This window comes from Budorcas taxicolor, chromosome 15, assembly GCF_023091745.1.
Source record: "Budorcas taxicolor isolate Tak-1 chromosome 15, Takin1.1, whole genome shotgun sequence".
NCBI lineage: Eukaryota > Metazoa > Chordata > Mammalia > Artiodactyla > Bovidae > Budorcas > Budorcas taxicolor.
The window spans coordinates 42,786,108-42,806,885 of NC_068924.1; the positions used below are offsets into that span (position 1 = coordinate 42,786,108).

General features: G+C 41.7%; 1 protein-coding gene across 3 annotated transcripts in view; it reads left to right on the plus strand.

Moving 5' to 3' along the window:
- The first annotated feature begins 3,467 nt into the window (after positions 1-3,467).
- The window catches only part of DENND5A (DENN domain containing 5A), a 94,076-nt gene continuing 76,765 nt past the window's right edge, over positions 3,468-20,778 (plus strand). For all 3 annotated transcript variants that reach the window (XM_052652354.1, XM_052652356.1, XM_052652355.1), the window contains exon 1: positions 3,468-3,616. In XM_052652354.1, the coding sequence (XP_052508314.1) occupies positions 3,505-3,616 (112 nt within the window). In that variant the 5' untranslated portion in view covers positions 3,468-3,504. The remainder of the gene's footprint in view (positions 3,617-20,778) is intronic.

The following is a 20,778-nucleotide window of genomic DNA, read 5'->3' on the forward strand; positions in this document are numbered from 1 at the left end:
AGGAGATCAGTCCTGGTTGTTCTTTGGAAGGAATGATGCTGAAGCTGAAACTCCAATACTTTGGCCACCTCATGCGAAGAGTTGACTCATTGGAAAAGACTCTGATGCTGGGAGGGATTGGGGGCAGGAGGAGAAGGGGACGACAGAGAATGAGATAGCTGGATGGCATCACCAACTTGATGGACATGAGTTTGAGTGAACTCCAGGAGTTGGTGATGGACAGGGAGGCCTGGCATGCTGTTATTCATGAGGTTGCAAAGAGTCAGACAGGACTGAGTGACTGAACTGAACTGAAGCACATCTTTTCTCACTCCTTCCACCTCCAACACCCCCTAGCTACCCTAGCTTTCTTATTGCTCCTTGACCACTCCAGGCACACTTTTGCCTCATGCCCTTTCCTGTATTTGTGCTGTTCTTAGTCGCTCAGTCATGTCCGACTCTTGGCGACCCTATACTGTAGCCCCCTAGGCTCCTCTGTCCATGGGGATTCTCCAGGCAAGAATACTGGAGTGGGTTGCCATGCCCTTTTCCAGGGGATCTTCCCAACCCAGGGATCAAACCCAGGTCTCCTGCATTGTAGAATGCTTTCCCATCTGAGTCACCAGAGAAGCCCAGAAGTATTTCCTGTATTTACCTTCCCTCCAATGTCGATTTGCTCTCTCTCAGATCCTCGGTGCTGAAATGGGTGCCCCAAGTTGCTGCTTATTAAGAGTATGTTATGGGGACTTCCCTGGTGGCCCAGTGGTTAAGAATCCATCTTGCGATGGAGGGGACATGGGTCAGATCCCTGATCAGGGAACTAAGATCTCACATGCCACAGAGCAACTAAGCCCGAGCCACAACTACTGAGCCTATGTGTCACAACAAATATCCTGTACGCCATGACTAAGCCCCAGTGCAGCCAAATACATAAATAAATATTAAAGAGAAACATTGGTTCAACGAAAGAGAATATTGTGTTCCAGATATTTAAATTCCTTTCTTCATTCATTAAAAAAAATTAAGAATCTTGAAAGCAATCTTGTGGGGGTAAGAATGATTATTCCCATTTCAGAGAAGTTAACTGATGTACCTCTGCTCACATAACTAGCAAGAGTGGAAGTGAGGATTTAATCTAAAACATGAGCACGCGGCTCTGTTGTTTTCCTCTGAATCTGGAAGAAGCAATCACTCTGCCAAACATATTTCCTACTGGAAGGAGATCACTTTACAGTTGAATATTCTGGATCTCTGAGCAGTTATATTTCCCAGGGCAAATTAATACAGTCTTTTGTTTCTAACTTGTTTTATGAGTTCAGTTAGTGTGAGAGGTCTCCTAGCACCTGATCACCCTGGACACATTGGATACAAGTTTCTAGACTTCAAACTGAGAATAATCAAGCCCCTTTTAAGTCTCTTCTTCCACATGACTCCCAGAGTGATCATTCTAAGATGTAAATCAAATCCTGTCAGTCCTCAGCTTAAACTCCTCCAGTTTAGCATTCCTCTGACACAGGGTAAATTCTTTAGCCTGGCATTTGAAGGCTTTCCTGCTTTGTCCCTCTTCTTTCTCCCTGGTTTCATCTTTTAATTCTGTCTTCCAGAGAAATGAATTATATCTTGTTGCTCCTATGTAACCATTTTAACCTGTCACTCCCTGTGTGTTGTTGCACATGTTGTCTGAAACATCTTTCCCTCCCTGTTTTACTTGAGATATTTCTTTCGGTCCTTTGGAACTCAGGTTGGATTATATCTCCTCCTGGAAGCCTTCCCTGACCATCACCCATCCTGGAAGGATGCCGCTTTTCCATGCATTGTAACCATTTAGCTCTCTGAGCCTCCTCTCCTGTCTCTGTCCCCAGCATGCAAGACAGGGTGAGGCACCACCCTCAATGCACTTTGTAAAGCTACCTTTTCTGCACTTTTTTTTCTTACTGGTTCAGGCAGGTTACATACAAAGAGGATCAGGTGCCATGGTTTCAAGTGATGTTGGCTGTGACCTCCAAGTCACCCTCCCCGCGGGAACCAATACTTGAGAGAGGTACCTAGGAGAGAACTCAGGGTGAGCCTCTGGGGAAGCCAGCTGCCTTCTCAGGCCTTTAGCAGTAGCCTGTCAGAACAGACCCTAGGCACACCTCTTGTTGGAATAATAATATAATCTCTAATATTTATTGAGTGCCTTCTACTTCCAGACACTATTCTGATCACTTAACCCGTATGAGCATTCATTTTATGTAATCACAAGAAACATGACTGCTGGCACTTGGAAACTGTCCAAGGTCACACAGTAAATGATAAAGTCAGATTTCAAATCTGAGCACTGTTCTAGAGCCTACTAGAAGTAACCACTATACACATTGCCTTCTTGATTTCTGATCTCCAGTTTTCTGCTTAGAGTCTGTGGGAAATCAAATCGGAGGGTCCCAATCCAAGTACCAGGAAGCAAATTTCTCTCCTGGTCCCCCACTTCTCTCAGGAGAACTCGCTTAGGGATGGAACTGAGAATTGTCAGAAGCAGAAGGGGAGCTCGCAGTGACAGGGGCCTCTGGAGGCTCTAGGAGAAGGGCACAACCATGTGCAAGGGAAAAGGCCTGCTTGGAGTGGGGGTGAGAGGGCAGGGACTGATCACAAGCTCAGGATTCAACTCCAGGCTTTGTCTTTCAGAGTTTACGTAACCATGGGGAAAGGCCTCGCTTCTTTCTGAGCCTTAGTTTCCCCATTTATAAGCCAAGCGTAAATATAGAGCGGGCTGATTCACCTCTGGCGAAAGAGGAGACATCCCCAGCTCTACTAGAGAAAAAGCCAGCCATGGACGTCAGGGAGCGGGGCTGAGGAGAAGACTATGTGGGGTTTACGCCGCTGGGCTTCTAGAGTTAGGATGAGCTGGGCTTCCTAGCTCAGTCTATTCCCGAGACAGAGCAGGGCTAGGGAGGAGGTCGTCGGACCTTTAGTGGGAGGCGGGGGTGGGGGCGGAGCATGGGCCAGGGGCCAGGCTCTGAAGGATGCGTCCACTCATCCCGCACCTCCGCAGCCCTGCCTAACGGAGTCGCAGCCCCGAGGGGGTGGCGGATGCGGGCGATCCAGCAATTGCCTGCCGCGCTGCGGCGGCCGCCTGGGAAGCTGCGGCCCGCCAGGCCAGAAGAGCATCACGTCATCCTTTCGGCGAGGAGCCCGCCCCCTCCCCAACGGCGCCTGCGCAGGCGCGGCGGGAGGGAGCCGCGGTGGGGGCTCTTCTCAGCGCTTTCCGCCCTTCTCCGCGCTCGCTCTGGCCGCGGCGCTCTCGGCTGGCGACAGCGGCCGCGAAGCGGAGGGGAAGGAGTCCAGGATGCGGCGCGGGGCGGCCCGGTGCCCCCCTGCCCCGTCACGGCAGCCGCGGCGGCCGCGGGGACCGGGCCAAGGCCGGGGGCGGCGGCCGGAGCCGCGATAGCGGCGGCGGCGGCGGGAGGGGCGGCCTGAGGGCGGGCGGGCGCCCGGGTGCGGGGGCTCGACGCTCCGCACGGCCCGGCCCGGCTCTGCCCCAGCGCCATGAGCGGCGGCGGCGGCGGCGGAGGGGGCTCGGCGCCCAGTCGCTTCGCCGACTACTTTGTCATCTGCGGGCTGGACACCGAGACCGGGCTGGAGCCGGACGAGCTGTCGGGTGAGTGCGCGCTGAGTCCGGGGCCGCTTCCCCGCGCCCGCGGCCGCAGGGGACCCCCGAGAAGTCCTCCCCAGCCCTGGCTTTGTCCCGGGAGGCGGGCGAGGGGCGAGCGCGGGGAAGGGGGCGTCGGGCTGAGGACGGGAAACGGGCAGAGGGGCTCTGAGCCATAACGGGTCCGAACAGTCCCTGCTCCCCGCCACGCTTGTGGCCAGGTCCTCCCGGATGAGGAGGGAAGGATTGTGTTCTCAGTTGGGTGAAGGTTGACTGACTTAGTGTAAAATAAAAGGGAAGCTTGCTCTCGAACACCCGTTAGGGAGGGAAGAAGGCATCCCACTCATGGTGAAAGTAAGTTCCACCCAGACTTTAAAAAAAAAAAGGAAAACAAAAACTTGGTGAGTTTTGTTTGGCCTCCTCCCAAGAAACCTGTGATCGCAGTTCCTCAAAACATTTCTAACCCAGCCCTGGGCTAGGCCCCCTGAGTTGATGGGACGTGAAGTAATAAAGTGAACTTGGGCCACACCAAGGAAGGCGAGAACTCCCTTCGTTCGGGAAAGGGTTCGTAACCCGGGGCCGTGCCGTTTTTTTTTTTTTTTTTTAAATTGAAAATAATTTATGCCCTTTATGAGACCAGCGTCATTGGTGAATAAAAGGGCAGCAGTTTAGCTGGAGAGCCTGGGTTGCGTAGTGATGCTTCTCAAGTCATCTTTCAAAGGGAAGTGGTGGGGAAGTGAAGATAAGGCCCAGATTAGATCTGGCACTAATTACACATGAGTGTCAGAATTGTAAAATCCCGTGAATTCCACTGCACCGGTGTCAGAGTTGTAAAGTCCCCGCGAATTCCACTGCACTGTCATTGGTTTTGGAAAAGTTTTCGTCTGGAGTGTCCAGTTTGCAGGTTTTATGTAGGTGGAGGTTTGTTGTGTCATCCTGCTTTGGATGAGAGAGATTGCTTTTTACTGTTCTGTCATGATGTGTTTACTGTAGAGTTTTTCTCCTGAAAGCGAATATCCTGTTGACTAATTTTCCTTTGCTTCAGAGATGACAGGACAAGTTTTGTGTGTCCCCCCCCCAACCAGAAAAATTTCAGTGTTTCTTATGAAAAAAAATTAGATGCATGCATCAAAATGGACTATCTTTTTTTAAAAAAATGATAAATCGATGACCTTTAACAAGGTCAGAGCAAATACACTACTTCCTCAAATTAATAGCAGGTGGAGAAAAAAATCATGAAGCAGTAATACAATTAATACTTGGTCTATTGTTGGGGTAGTTTTAAGTTCTCTTTTTTAGGTCTTTGAATTCCTGTAATCTGATGCTAATTTTTCATCTGTGTTTCCTATTTGTTAAATTTATGACTTTGAGATATAGTTGTTGGAATTCAGTTCATGGTACTGGAGCTGGAAGGATCTCAGAGAAGAAAATGAGCCCACAAAGGACAGTAAATTGCCTCACTTTGATCCAGTGCCCCTCTTGTGCCATAAACTGCATTTCATTGCTTGGCTGGGATTTTAGAAAACACTAACATGTTGACAAAAAGACTTAAAATGACACAGTTCTCAGTAAAAGAAACTTTAAGTTGGTGAAATAAACCAGTGTTATTTTTATGCTGTGCTTTTGAGTGTCTATTTGATTTTCAAAAATAAAGAAAACGATTTGCAGATGATAAAGCTTATGAGTCGAATTGGGAATGATTTGATTTGTTAGTGAGAACATGGGTTTTGGGGTAAACATTCTCACTCTGCTACTGACTATCTCTGTGACTGGAGGCCAAGTTACATAACTGCTGGGGTCTTCATCTCTAAAAAAGAGAATTTAAATAAAAAGCGTCTTATCAAGTAGACTCTCAACAGTGTTAGTTCTCTTTTAGTGAATATCTGTTAATTATCTGGCTTTTCAGGAAGCTAAAATTATATCCTTGTGAAAGCTTATTGAGAGAATAAAGAGGGGGATGAGATGTATAAAATGTGTAAAGAGGGGTATTTTTCTTTTTAAATATGGTTGCAGTAGTGGAATGCCAAGACTGTTTATTCAGTAGATGGCCTTTTGCTAGAATAAGCCCTGATTGAAGGATTTATTTTTTTTCTTCATTTCATTTCTGGTAGATTGATAGGGGAATCTGGACCCCAGAGGGAATCTTTAAGGAAAACAAAACAATAGGAATAGCTCTATGCGGGTCAGTGTTGAAGCTCTCCAGGGTGCATTTTCTCTCTGCCTTATAGCTCCCAAACTGATGATGTCATAGTAAATGAAACTACAGGAAATTGTGAGTTGCACCCAGATTCCCTAGGGAGGTACTGAGAAGTCTCTGGTCTCTTCAAACAAATTAAGTTATATACCTCAGATAGATTCTATACTCTTAGTAAGTGAATCCAGAACAAACAGATAAAAAATGCTGTGTTCTTCTAGCTGTATGGAGAAAGATTATAAGATTCCTTCTTTTCTGTTTGCAGCAATAACCATAGAACTTGCACTGTTGAAAAAACACTTTGATCATTTAATTTGATATGAAGTTTCTCCCTGTCACCTCTTCCCCTTTCTTGTAGACTTAAGCATTTAGGCAAGTCATGTAGTTACTTGTGCAGGAACTGAAGAAGATATGAAAATTTGTTTTGTTTCTCTTTGAGTTAATTGAGGAATTACTTCGAGCAGAAGGAAAGAAAGGTAATCTGTTGGTGAAGCACAGGTCTAGCCAACTGGAAGAAATGGTATCTGCTTGTTTGGGTTTTGAGTTTGTCAAGGAGATAAGCAATTCTGGAAGGAACATTTTTGATTTTGATTTTACCAAACATTGACCCATTTTATTGGCCCGTTGTAAGTGGGGAGGCAGATGGTTGTAGATTCCAGTCTCTCTTTCTACCTCTTTGATAGATGGGTGTTCTGGACATCTTCATTTTCGCTTTTTCTTCCTATGATCACCACCAGGTGACTGCAGCAGCAGGTTTACCAGGATATGGGACTGTTGAGTTAATTTTCCCTATCTGTATCTGAGAGTTAAGTTGCCAATATGCTTATAACCTATTTCTTACTTTGGAATCTTTATATTCCTTTTCACTGACCTGCACCCAGTATTGAGATATAAGTATCCTAGGTTCATGAATCCGCTACTCCAGTTTCTTAGGCTCTGAGTAGTGGGTTTTGTCAAGAATTAGAGAGGGCTTGGGAACATAGATGGGAAACTAGCCAGTGTCCTGTATGAACCTACTTAGAACACAGTACCCTGAAATCGTCTTTTAATATCATTAAAAGAGAAAAAATGGCTCACTGTCCAGGAAAGCCAGAGGACTGGCTAGATCTTACTGCTCTTTAACTATATTGGGCAGTGAAGTTAGAACAACAGAATCATGGAATGTCAAACATGGAAGCACCTTTTTTTTTTTAAAAAAATATGTATTTATTTGGCTGCATCAGGTCTTAGCTGTGGCACGCAGGATCATCATTGCATCCTGCGAGATTTTTGTTGCTGTGCTGTGCAGACTCTCTAGTTGTGGCACGTGGGCTCGGCAGTTGCTCCAAGGCATGTGGGACTTCAGTATTGCGTGGCGGATATGTGACCACCGGACCCCCAGAGAAGTCCTCGGAAGCACTCTTAAAGATTATATAACCTGATTTTCACTGATGAGGAAGCTGAGGTCCTGAGAAAGTTGGGGAATATTTATCTCACTTGCTACATTTTATCCTTTTTTCTTCTCTTAGAGTAATGTTTTGTATGCTTTGTAGAAATTTGATGGGTGGTAGGGAGACAGTAAAATGTTTGGCAAGAGCAGACATACCATTGTTTTTTTCTAGGGCAGGTTTCTGTTTCATGTTAAGCAAGGATACAGTGTGTGATTAACAAGAGAGAGATGGGTTTTTTGTTTTTTTGTTTTTAGTTTTTTCTTTTGATGTAACTTCACACCAAACGTTGCCATTCAGTACTAGGAACTTTAGTGCTTCCTTTTTCCGGACTCAGTGTTAACATTTTGCTCCATTTGCCTTATCACTTAGTATGCATCACCTTTCTCTTTCTAATATATAAAAATGTCTTTATTGAGATATGTCTTTTATTTAAAATACACAATTCTGTGTTTTTTAGTATATTCACAGAGTTGTACAATCATTACTACAGTCAATTTTAGAATATTTTCATCACTTGCCCATCACTTGCCCTATATCCATTAGCAGTTACTACCTGTATCCTTCCAACTCCCTAACACCCTACCTGTAAGCACCCACTATTCTACTGTTTTCTTTGAGGGGAAACCTTTTATTTTCTTATCACCAAATCAGTACTCGTTCACATCATTATTCACATCCATAGTATAAGAAAAATGTAATCTCTTCATGCAGAAATAGTAGTTAACATTTTAATATAGATTCTTCTAGACCTTTTATTAAAATGAAAGGTACTCTTATTGTTGTAATTATAATTTTGTAAAAACAAGTGCTGATGAGTTTGAGAAAGAAGAGAGTTTGAGGGCAGTAGGTTGTTTGGGAACCACTAATCTATCTTTGATCTTTATGGATTTGTCTGTTTTGGACATTTCATACAAATGGAATCATATAATATATGGTCTTTTGTGACTGGCTTCTTTGAGTTAGCATGTTTTCAAGGCTCATCGGTGTTGTGACATGTATCCGTACATTGTTTCTGTTCATGGCAGAATGATATTGTATAGATATACCACCTTTTGCTTATTGTAAGTTGATGTACATTTGGGTTATTTATATACTTTTCATTTATTACAGATAATGGTATTGTGAACATTTGTGTATGTATATTTTCATTTCTCATAGGTATATGCCTAGGAGTGGAATGGCTGGGTTAATGGCCAGTGTTTAACCTTTTGAGAAATTGCAGACTGTTTTCTTAAACAGCTGCACTATTTTACATTCCCACTAGTGGTGTTTGAGGGTTACACTCTCCGTATCCTCACCAGCACTTACTATCTTTTCGATCATGGGTGGCCTAGGGGGTGTGAAGTGGTATCGCAGTGTGGTTTTGATTTGCATATTCCTGGATGACTCAGAAGGATATTTTACTTAAAAGAAAAAAAAAAAGCTTATCTCTTCTCAGAGATGGAGTATAAAAAGTTTGATGAGCCAGTTTCAAACAGATAGTCAGTTTAAAATAACCTTAGATTTTATTTTCCTCTACAAGCCTGGTCAGTTCTGGGCAGATTCTCTCAGATTCTCTTTATAAAATGGTCATTTAGTGAAGGCATCTTCTCTGAAGCTCAGACTCTTAGCTGAAGCAAAACTCAAATTCTGATGGCTTACCTCAGGTATTTGTGGATATTTTCAGAGGTCAGGGTAGGAGGAAGAGAGTTCTTAAGTTAGGTCATGTGTTTCCTTTTACAAGGTAGAGCAAGTAAGAGTGCTGGAGTGGATTGCCATTTCCTTCTCCAGGGATCTTCCCGACCCAGGAATCGAACCCAGGTCTCTCGCATTGCAGGCAGACGCTTTACCGTCTGAGCCACCAGGGTAGCCCAAGAAGTCAGGAGGAGAGACTAACACACAGAAAACAATTACAGAGCAGCCCCAAGGCAGTTTAGAATTATATGCTAAATTTAGTTGGAGAGACTGTGTTCTTAACATAAGAGCACCTACTTCACACACCCTTAGGTAGGGAGGATCACGCTGAAGGTAAGTGGATTTCACTTTAATAACACTAGGGCTCTGCTCCCCTTTTCTTCGGAGGAAATCCTGAGTAACAATGTCTGGTATTTAAACCAAATTCTTAGAATCTGTTTAGCCCTTCCTTCCTTTTGTAGTAGATTATAGATAAAGTTTTTCTAGCCTTGGTCCTCCTTCGGTAATGCCCATTTCCAGTCCTATATCCTTTTATAAGTCTAGTCCTATATCCTTTTGTGTATCCTTGTTTATTTTGGCTGACTGGTGGAAGATGGACTTGACTCAGCTCCTCAATTCCTATTGCCATCCTTGGATTTGAATTATTGTCAGGTAATCTTAGAGGTCTCTCAGGAACCTGGGTACACAGGAAGGGACCTGTACTTGATATGTTTTAGGTTACTGCTGGATAGGCATAGGACCTAGTAAAAGAGAGAAAGCCTTGCCTTTTGGAAGCTGGTGTCTTCTTGTGGAATTCATTGATAACACACAGGCTATCGCTACTAAAATTTTAGATTTAGTTCTCAAAAGTTTTTAGGTGAGGCAGATACTGGTTAAATGTCTGTGTTCCAGATGTTTTGTGATAACTGATTTTAGTTTGAAGTATGTAGAACCCTGGATGTTGGAGTCCTGTCCTGGTGGAAAATGAGGGCATGCGCTGGCCCTCAAGCTATTTTCAGTGTGCTTCTTAGGAGTCGGCTGTGGCTCCAGGAAGTTAGATGGGAGTGGCTATTGTTTAGACCATCAAGTTTTCAAATATTACACTTAGGATAATTGATTGATTCTCATCCATGGGATCTATCATAGTTTCCCGTTAAAGAAAGCCAGGTTAGTAATTTGTTTGTTTTGTTCTTTAGTGTGATGGGTATTTCAGGTCAAAACTTTGCTAGGCCATCTGTGATGTACTCAATGGACTGACCTAGCTGCATTAATCTAAAATGTTTTTATGGAGTGCTGAGGGGCCTTGAGCAGGGAGAAGATGTGTGGAGGTTCCTCTTATTAAGCTTCATCCCTCTGTGAGTGTGAGTCCAATTCCTTGTTTTCTAAACTACTCCTGGTTGGCAAAACATAATTTGAGTATAAATTCGTTTATCTTGGTCATAGAATCAAAAACTATCAGAGCCAGACCTGAGATAGTCCAGGTCCCACTTTTGACATATGGTAATGATTTATATTTATAAATGACATAATAGTTTTTAAACACTTTTTAATGTTTTCAGCCTCATTTGAGAATATATTTTTTGGTCCACTGTTCCCCAGCAATTTAGAAAGAACTGTTAGAATCCAGGTCTTGTGTCTGCTTCTCGCCATTGATGAGATTACTCCTTTTTTTTTTTGCCATGCCAAGTGGCTTGCAGGATCTTACCTGGGGTTTGACCAGGGATCAAACCTCCCCCCTTGGCAGTGAAAGTGCAGCGTCCTAACCACTGGACCACCAAGGACTTCCTGAGATTATTATTTTGAAATGATAGATTTTTCAATACTTAAGAAATGACTTAAGTATTAATACCAGACCACCTTACCTGCCTCCTGAGAAATCTGTATGCAGGTCAAGAAGCAACAGTTAAAACTGTGCATGGAACAACAGACTGGTTCCATATTGGGAAAGGAGTATGTCAAGGCTGTATATTGTTACCCTGCTTACTTAACTTATATGCAGAGTATATCATGCAAAATGCTGGGCTGGATGAAGCACAAGCTGGAATCAGAATTGCCGGGAGAAATACCGATAACCTCAGATGCACAGTTGACACCACCCTTATGGCAGAAAGCGAAGAACTAGAGCCTTTTGATGAAAGTGAAAGAGGAGAGTGAAAAAGTTGGCTTAAAACTCAACATTCAGAAAACTAAGATCATAGCATCTGGTCCCATCACTTCCTGGCAAATAGATGGGGAAACAATGGAAACAGTGACAGACTTTATTTTCTTGGACTCCAAAATCACTGCAGATGGCTTGAAATTAAAAGACGCTTGCTCCTTGGAAGAAAAGCTATGACCAACCTGGACAGCATATTAAAAAGCAGAGACATTACTTTGCCAACAAAAGTCTGTCTAGTCAAAGCTATGGTTTTTCCAGTAGTCATGTATGGATGTGAGAATTGGACTATAAAGCAAGCTGAGTCCCTGAGAATTGATGCTTTTGAACTGTGGTGTTGGAGAAGACTTTTGAGAGTCCCTTGGACTGCAAGGAAATCCAACCAGTCCATCCTAAAGGAAATCAGTCCTGAATATTCATTGGAAGGACTGGTGCTGAAGCTGAAACTCCAATACTTTGGCCACCTGATGCAAAAAGCTGACTTATTTGAAAAGACCCTGATGCTGGGAAAGATTGAAGGCAGGAGGAGAAGGGGATGACAGAGGATGAGATGGTTGGATGGTATCACCGACTCGATGGACATGAGTTTGAGCAAGCTCCAGGAGTTGGTGATGGACAGGGAGGCCTGGCCTGCTGCAGTCCATGGTGTCGCAAAGAGTTGGACACAACTGAGTGACTGAACTGAACTGACTGAAGCAATAACTTAATCATTGCCTGGCAGAACTGTTGTGTGGCCTCTTTGATTCAGTCCCCAAACCACAATGCAGTAGAGGAGCTCTGTTAGGGGAGGAGTCAGGTCACTTGTTTTTTGAATTGTTGAGGCTGGTTGGTATTTTTTATATATATATTTTCCTATCTCCCCATTCTTATCAGTTCTGGAAATGTTTTTTTTTTTAAAGACCAAATAGTTACTGGGGCTTTGTTTCTAAGAAGCTCTCTTTTGTAAGTCTGTTTCAGGATGTTTTATGCTTTTTGTCTGAAGTCAGTTTTCTTTGGAAAGAAAAAAAAAAAAAAAGGTTTGCATTTGCTAACCTCAGAAATCCCTCCCTGTAGCCTGCAGTTTGCATCTTTTTCTGGTTGTCATTGGGTGCTGTCTGTGACTTCTTTTCTAAAAAATAACTTCGTTTATCTTTGGTTGTGCTGGGTCTTTGTTGCTGCGAGGGCTTTTCTTCAGCTGTGGCGAGTGAGGGGCTACTCTGGTTGCAGTTCATGGGCTTCTCGTTGCAGTGGCTTCTGTTGCTGAGGCTCTCGGGCTCTAGCGTACGCGGGCCTCAGTAGTTGTGGCACGTGAACTCCATAGTTGTGGCTCCCGGGCTCTAGAGCACAGGCGCAGTAGTTGCTGTGCAGCGCTTTAGCTGGCCTCCGCAGCATGCGGGATCTTCCCCGATCTTGGTTCAATCCCGTGTCCTGTGCATTGGCAGGCAGATTCTTTACCACTGAACCACGAGGGAAGCCCTGGACTTCGGATTTACCATATTCTTTATAATGAAAGGATATGGAAAGCAGCTAAGAAACTTTTAGGATTTTTAAAGTCAGAAAGACAGAAGAAAATGATTTAGAAGTAACAATCATAAACCGCATGGATAAACCCAATTTACAACAACTTAGATTCATTTAAAAAAATGCATTAGAATTACTTTGCCAGGAATGTCAGAAGAATTCCTTTCTCAGTTGTGTCATCTCTGGTGTCCTTTTTCCCCTTGTTTTTTGTAGTTGTAAAATAGCTTTTTAACAGTGTCATGGAGATAGGTATTAATTATTGCTATACTATTGAAGAAAACCAAAGGTTTTATTTTGAGTATGTTAGATGTCTCTTCTTTCCCCAGAGTCTTTATTTGACAATGACCATTACATTAAAAGTTCCTCCTTATTGTAAAGACCATAGGTCTTTATACAAATTAAAACATTACAAAACCATGTTATAACTTCACTTGTCCTAGAGTCAGGTAGACAAATTTCTTAGCTTTGCTAGAAGACCATGCTTTATCTAATAGGTATTTGATAAATATTTGTATTAATTATGAAAAGATAAAGCCTAATTATTCGGGCTTTCAAAGAATTGTATGTAACCATGCTTTTTTTTCCTGATATAAGGCATAGTAGTTAACTTTTTAAAACTTAAATAAGTCAGACTTCCACAGTTTTTCCAAGTGCTGAGTAATAAAGAATGTGGAGGTTTGTAGAAGAGTAGCAATGACTGTTTTCCCATACTCAAAAAGCTAAGGGTCAATGGCAGATTTGGAGTTAAAATGGTGATAGGAGAGGTATTTTGTATTGCTGCTTTTGCTAAGTCGCTTCAGTCGTGTCCGACCCTGTGTGACCCCATAGCAGCCCACCAGGCTCCCCCATCCCTGGGATTCTCCAGGCAAGAACACTGGAGTGAATTGCCATTTCCTTCTCCAATGCCTGAAAGTGAAAAGTGAAAGTGAAGTCGCTCAGTCGTGTCCGACTCCTAGCGACCCCACGGACTGCAGCCTAACAGGCTCCTCCGTCCATGGGATTTGCCAGGCAAGAGTACTGGAGTGGGGTGCCATTGCCTTCTCCAATTTTGTATTGCGCTGTGATTATTTCATGATTTTTAATAGATAGAGCTAAATTTTATAACAGTTTGGATGAACTTTTTTTTTTTTTTAAGTGAATCTGTATAGTTTTAGTTATTTAACCAGTCCTATTGACAAGTTGACTTAGGATCAGAGTCTCTTGTTGGGAAAAATAAAACAAAAACCTAGAAGTATCACCTGCTAAACTCACCAGTTGTGCTTAATTCTGAGATTCTGTATGTTCAGATGGTTTTTAATCCTTTTCTTTGCTAAATAATTATCTAGTATTCATCCTTTACACCCACTGTGAAACACAGTCTTTTTGGTGCAGTTTTATTGTTTGAAAAGTTGATATTTAAACATTTGTGGTTTTATCTTCTAGAAGAATGTTTAGTGTTTTGTGGAAGATTGTTGATCTGCTGGTCTAGCTCTGTTGGTTGCTCAGCTCAGTTGGTAGTGAATGTGATGAATTTAATGAGGCCAGGGTCATTGAATCAATCTTCCTAAGGACCAGTTAACTTTGTTCTACCCATTTTTATGCTACCCTCTGCTGATCATCCCACTCACAAGTACACTAGGTCATGGGGAACACAGTCAAGGAAATGAGGCTAGAGTAAGCTGGTCCATGCCTAATAATTAAATTAACAGATATTATTTATTGAATAGATTTCATTGCTAGGTACCACAAGACATTATCCTCACTTTACAGTTTACGAAAGCACTGGTAACTACTGAGCTCACACTTCAGAGCCTAGGAGCCTCAACTACTGAGCCGATGTGCCACAATTGCTGGAGCTGGTACAGCTCTGGGTCTGCTACAAGAGAAGTCACTGGAGTTAGAATCTCCTGCACCACAACTAGAGAACCCCACTTGCAGCAACGAAGACCCAGTGCAGCCAAAAATAGCTAACTAAATAAACAAGTGTGTTTTAAAAATGAAGTGAAAGTAGAAGTGAGAGATACTGCCAAATCGCCTTCCTCCAAAGGTTAGACTCTGTGCTCAGTCACTCAGTCATGTCAGACTCTTTGTGACCCTACAGTTTTTAAGATGCTACCCAATTTTTTCTCTACATCTGTAATGGAATATTAGCTGCTTTTCTACAGTGTTTTCGATCTTCTAGGAAGAAAATGTCTGTTTTAATCTAAATTTAATTATTTGTGAGGCTGAGCATCTTTTCATATAGTTCATGTACACTTGTATATTTCTTCAGCGAATTACTTGTTTAGTCCTTTGTTCATGATTTCTGTTGTGTTGTTTATCTTTTTCTCATTGACTTGCATAAACTGTCTTTTGGAATATGCTGATTGTTAGGAAATATTTCAAAAACACTTGCAGTGAAAAAATATATGGACACAAATATAGATGTATAAAATTGAGATCATATGAGAAAAAATGTATCCTGCTTTTAAAATTTACTATTATATGTTGATCGTTTTTCCATATTTTTAAATGTGTCTTAAATATTTTTCCATGTCATTAAATATTCTTCATAAACATGATTTTAATTATTATTTGTTTTTAACAAATGAAATTGTTACTTGGTTTTATTTTTAATTTGTTATCCAGAGTAGGAGTGAACTGTACAATTTTTAATGATTAACTGGCACTTGGGTGGTTTGTTTATACTCTTTTATGATAAGTAATTTTACAACATATATACTTTATATACATCTGTATCTGTTGCTCTAGTATGTATAACAAACAGTAAGACAGTTAGATAAACCTTTAAGCACATTTCATATGTATGATGAATTTCTTCTTGGAAGTGCTGTGCCAATTTATGCTCACTTCTAGTGTGCTATCATTTCACCATATATATATAAATTATATATATATTATTTTGAGGGGGGTGGTAGATTACTTTCACTTTTCACTTTCATGCATTGGAGAAGGAAATGGCAACCCACTCCAGTGTTCTTGCTTGGAGAAACCCAGGGACAGGGGAGCCTCATGGGCTGCCATCTGTGGGGTCACACAGAGTCGGACACGACTGAAGCAACTTAGCAGCAGCAGCAGCCATTAAAAAATGTACAGTTTGGTGGCATTTAGTACACCTTACAATATTGTGCACAATACTGTGTATCATCATTATGTAAGTGCTTAACAGGTTCATCGCCACAAAAGGAAACCTCCATCCATCGAACAGTAGTCATTCCCTATTCCTCCCTCCCCCAAGCCCCTGCCAACCTCTGACCTGCTTTCTGTTTCTTTGGATTTGCCTATTCTGGATATTTTTTGCCTTTTCATACTTCAGGAAGGTTAGAGATACCAAGGAAACATTTCATACAAGGATGGGCACAGTGAAGGACAGAGCAGCAAGGACCTAACAGAAGCAGAAGATATTAAGAAGAGGTGGCAAGAATACACAGAAGAACTATACAAAAAAGGTCTTAATGTCCCAGATAACCGTGATAGTGTGTTTACTTGCCTAGAGCCAAATATCCTGGAGTGTAAAGTCAAGTGGGCCTTAGGAAGTATTACTCCAATCAAAGCTAGTGGAGGTAATAGAATTCCAGCTGAGTTATTTCAAATCCTAAAAGATGATACTGTGAAAGTGCTGCACTCAATATGTCAGTAAATTTGGAAAAGTCAGCAGTGGCCACAGGACTGGAAAATGTCCATTTTCATAACAATCCCAAAGATGGGTAGTGCTAAAGAATGTTCAAACTACTGTACAATTGTGCTCATTTCAGGTGCTAGCAAGTTAATGCTCAAAATCCTTCAAGCCAGGCTTCAACAGTATGTGAACTGAGAACTTCCAGATTTAGAAAAGGCAGGAGAACCAGAGACAAAATTGCCAACATCCACTGGATCATAGAAAAAGAAAGGAATTACAGAAAAACCTCTACTTCTGCTTCATTGACTATGCTAAAGCCTTTGACCTGTGTGGATCACAACATACTGTGGAGAATTCTTAAAGAGATGGGAATACCACAGCACCTTACCTGCCCCCTGAGAAACCTGTATGCAGGTCAAGAAGCAACAGTTAGAACTGAACATGGAACAACAGACTGGTTCAAAATTGGGAAAGGAGTACGGCAAGGCTGTATATTGTCACCCTGCTTATTTAACTTAAAAGCAGAGTACATCATGAGAAATTCCAGGCTGGCTGCCCCAGAAGCTGGAATCAAAATTTCTGGGAGAAATATCAGTAATCTCAGAAATGCAGATGACACCACCTTTATGCAGAAAGTGAAGAGGAACCAAAGAGCCTTTTTATGAAGGTGAAAGAGGAGAGTGAAAAAGCTGGCTACAACTCAACATTCAAAAAACTAAGATCATGGCATCCAGTCATATCACTTCATGGCAAATAGATGGGGAAACAATGGAAACAGTGACAGACTTCATTGTCTTGGACTCCAAAATCAATGCAGATGGTGATTGCAGCCATGAAATTAAAAGACGCTTGCTCCTTGGAAGAAAGTTATGACCAACCTGGACAGCATGTTAAAAAGCAGAAACATTGCTTTGCCAACAAAGGTCCGTCTGGTCAAAGCTATGGTTTTCCCAGTAGTCATGTATGGATGTGAGAGTTGGACTATAAAGAAGAATAGACTATAAAGCTGAAGAATTCTTCAGCTGAGTGCTGAAGAATTGATGCTTTTGAACTGTGGTGTTGGAGAAGACTCTTGAGAGTCCCTTGGACTGCAAGGAAATCCAGCCAGTCCATCCTAAAGGAAATCAGTCCTGAATATTCATTGGAAGGACTGATTCTGAAGCTGAAACTCCTATTTTTTGGCCACCTGATGTGAAGAACTTACGGGTGAAGATAATTCTCCTCTCTTATTGAGGGTAACCTGACAGGAGGCTCACAGATTCTTAAATCTGTTCACCCGGGGAAGAAGACTGTTGGGTGCTTCCTGATAAGCTGTGGTTTTAAGTTTGGATTTAGGGACATATTAGTGTTCTGGGTACAGCCATGTTTCCTTCTCTGAGTTCTGTTTAGTACTCATTCTGTGAAGCTGATATATGCTGTCACTTTCATTGAGTAGAGGCTTCCTTTTGGTAAAGCATTTGAAAATTTCCAGGGCATTTCTGTCTGTGTCTTGTTTCCATGGTTAAAGATTTAGATGGGATTCTTGCGCGTTTAGGACTTCCCTGGTGGCTCAGACTACAGAGAATCTGCCTGTAGTGCAGGAGATCTGGGTTCCATACCTGGTTTGGGAAGATCTCCTGGAGAAGGGAATGGCTACTGACTCCAGTATGCTTGCCTGGAGAATCCCATGGACAGAAGACCTGGGGGGCTGCAGTCCATGGGGTGGCAAAGAGTGGCCATGACTGAGCAACTTTCACTTTCACGTATGGATTTTTTTTGTGTTTTTTTTGCCTCTGTGCTCCATACAAGAATATGGTCATAAGGAATGTTTCCCGTATTCTTTACACATATTTACACACTCAGTCCTCTCAATAAACCTGTGAAATAGGTATCATTATCTATATGATACAGATGACAAAACTGAGATTTATAGGAGAGAGACCTTGGCCAGATTAGTTAAAATTCAACAAGACATGGAACTAGTATTTGAATTTAGATTTGCCTGTCATTAAAATCCTGTTTGTTCCACTATGTATTATAACACAGTACTTTCCTTAGCTTCCTCTGGATGAGAGGCCCATTCAGATCTGTGAGGCCTGTCTGCTTTGGAGAAAGAGATACAAGTTTATTCAAATTGTCATGAATTCCAGGAGGGATTGGTTTTGAATGATAAATTTTTGTGTCTCTGTAGCACTTAGCCTAGAGCTGGGTGCCACACAGTGGGAAGGAACTCAGTGAAGGTTGAGAAATGAGTATGGAATAATGTAGTGGTGTCACATAATAGGCAAGTGTGGGGTAGACAGTGTCTCTGTCCCATGGTGGCTGAGTGGAAAAAACATTCTGTGCCTATGTTTATAGCTTGGATTTTTTGAGAGGGTGTGAGTATGATGTTAGGTTTTGAATGAGTAGTTTTGATTAAATGCCCTGCACATTTAGTAAATATCTGTTGGTTTATATGTTGACTAATTATGGGGACATTTTCACCTTGAGAGACAACTAAAATTTTTGGCTTGACACATTTTCTTCCCTGTCTGTGGCAGCAGTATATTCATTTTCAGAATTCTTCTTTAGCCTGATTTTGTAATACATTGGCTAGTTTGGTGTTGGCTGCTGTGGTAAGAACTGTGCTATAATTAGCATTTCTGCTTCCTCTAACAGTTTTATGGATTTGCTTTGAAGAATCATAAAAAAAAAGAAAGTTTTATTGTGATAAATATTTCTTCAGGAAGGATGTTTTATACAGGGTGATATTCTAAATGTGAAATCCCAAATAACCACATTAGAAAAAAATATCTCCACAAGACTGAAATGGCTCCAGAAGCCGTCCTCCCAACGCCCATTGTCAGGGTAAATTATCAATAGATGGGCAAGGATAGAACTGAATTGCTAAGAGGAGACTGAAACCTGAGATCATTAAGCATTTACATAGAAGCATTTAATTCCTCTGAATAAATTCAAGTCTCATGGCCCAGACAAATTACACCTTAGTGTTCTGAAAGAATTTTGGGATGATTATAATGATGATTAGTCACTGTCAGTAATCTTTAAGGAATCATAGAATTGCCACAGTAGACATATTTTCAGTCTGAGAAGAAGGTAAGAGCTTGGCATATTCCTCGTCAAAATCTCAGATGGTTTATTAAGGATGTAGTATGAGGATTTGGAAAAGAAATCTGTGATTCTTAGGAGCCAACATGGACCCACAAGGAATGTGTTGGTGACTTAATAACCACCTTTTCTTTATTAAGGGAGTAGACTTCTAGAGGAGGGGAATACTGTCAGCTATCATTTTTTGACTCAAGAATGTTTTGAAGGGAATGATTAGAATATAGTTGGGGTTAAGAGATTTGAGTTGTGTGGTGAAATAGGAGGTTCCCAGGCTATTCAGTGGTTAGAACTCTGTGTTTTTATTGTCAAGACCCTGTGTTTAGTCTTTGGTCAGGGAACTAAGATCCTGCAAGCCGCCGAGGGGGGGGGGGACCTAAGGAGGGGGAAAAGAAATAGGTGATGCAGAAATATGGTGTGATAGAAGGGAGGACTTAATAAGAACACAAAAATGCAAGGCTTGTAGTTGTCTGTAAATTGGATTTATGGCAAAAATGTGGTTTGGTTGACAAAAAGTTTTGGTTTTAGCCAGCATTAATAGCTACTGTTGAAAGAGTGAGTGGATAGTGTTGTTTTAAACGATGTTAGACCACATCTATCAAGATAGATTTTATTTCTAGGAGCTTGGATGGTAAGAGACCAAACTACTTTCAAAGGAGCAGATTTGTTTTTTGACTAGTTAATAGCTCTGACAATAGCTTCCACAGAACAGTTCCAGAAGAACTTGGAGAAATGGCAACATTGTTGGAATACCATAGATTTTGATAGCATTCATTTGAAAAAATGTAAATTTTGGCTAATCTGGCAAAGAAAAGTATGAAGGTCATTCTAGGCAGAGAATAGCATCTACAAAAAGAATGAAGGCATGAGAAAGCATGCCACATTTGAGGAACAAGTGAGTTAGTACAGATGCTGTGTAAAGAGGGAGAGGTGGGCTATAGGAGGTGAAAGTGGGGAAATTGGCAGGTGTTGTATATGAAGGTGGAGAAACTGGAATCCAGGAAGATAAAAGTGATTTGCATAAGTCTTGATTGTGTATTGAACCAGGCCTAGAAATCCAGGCTTGCTTGTGTCCTTTCTGGAGTTCGCTCCATCTTTCTTTTCTTTAGGTATGTTGTTCTATATTTAGTTTAAAATGGCCAGGGCATGCCCTATGTTTATGAAAGGATTCTAAATAATCATGTAAGACTATCTTTTACATTCTTTAATAAGCTAAAAGAACTTAAGTAGCTGTGATCTATAAGCAATATAACTTTCCCAGTTATCAGTGCCAGATATTATGGTTTTAACTTTTAGAGACCAGCAGCCTATATTCTGGGTCATGCTAGAATCAAGAACTCTTTCTATTTTTCCATGCTGTTTGTTTAAAAGAGGATTCTTTCTTTGCCTAGTTCAAATGATAGATGCTTGTATTAACAGTTGCAGCTATAATGATCATTTACAGCTGTGCAAAGCAGAAGATAAGTTTATTAAGACCTTGTGGCAACTTTGCTTGTGACTGCTCTGGTTGTAACTTATTGTTCCACTGCAGACGGGTGAATTTCACATGGGAAGCAA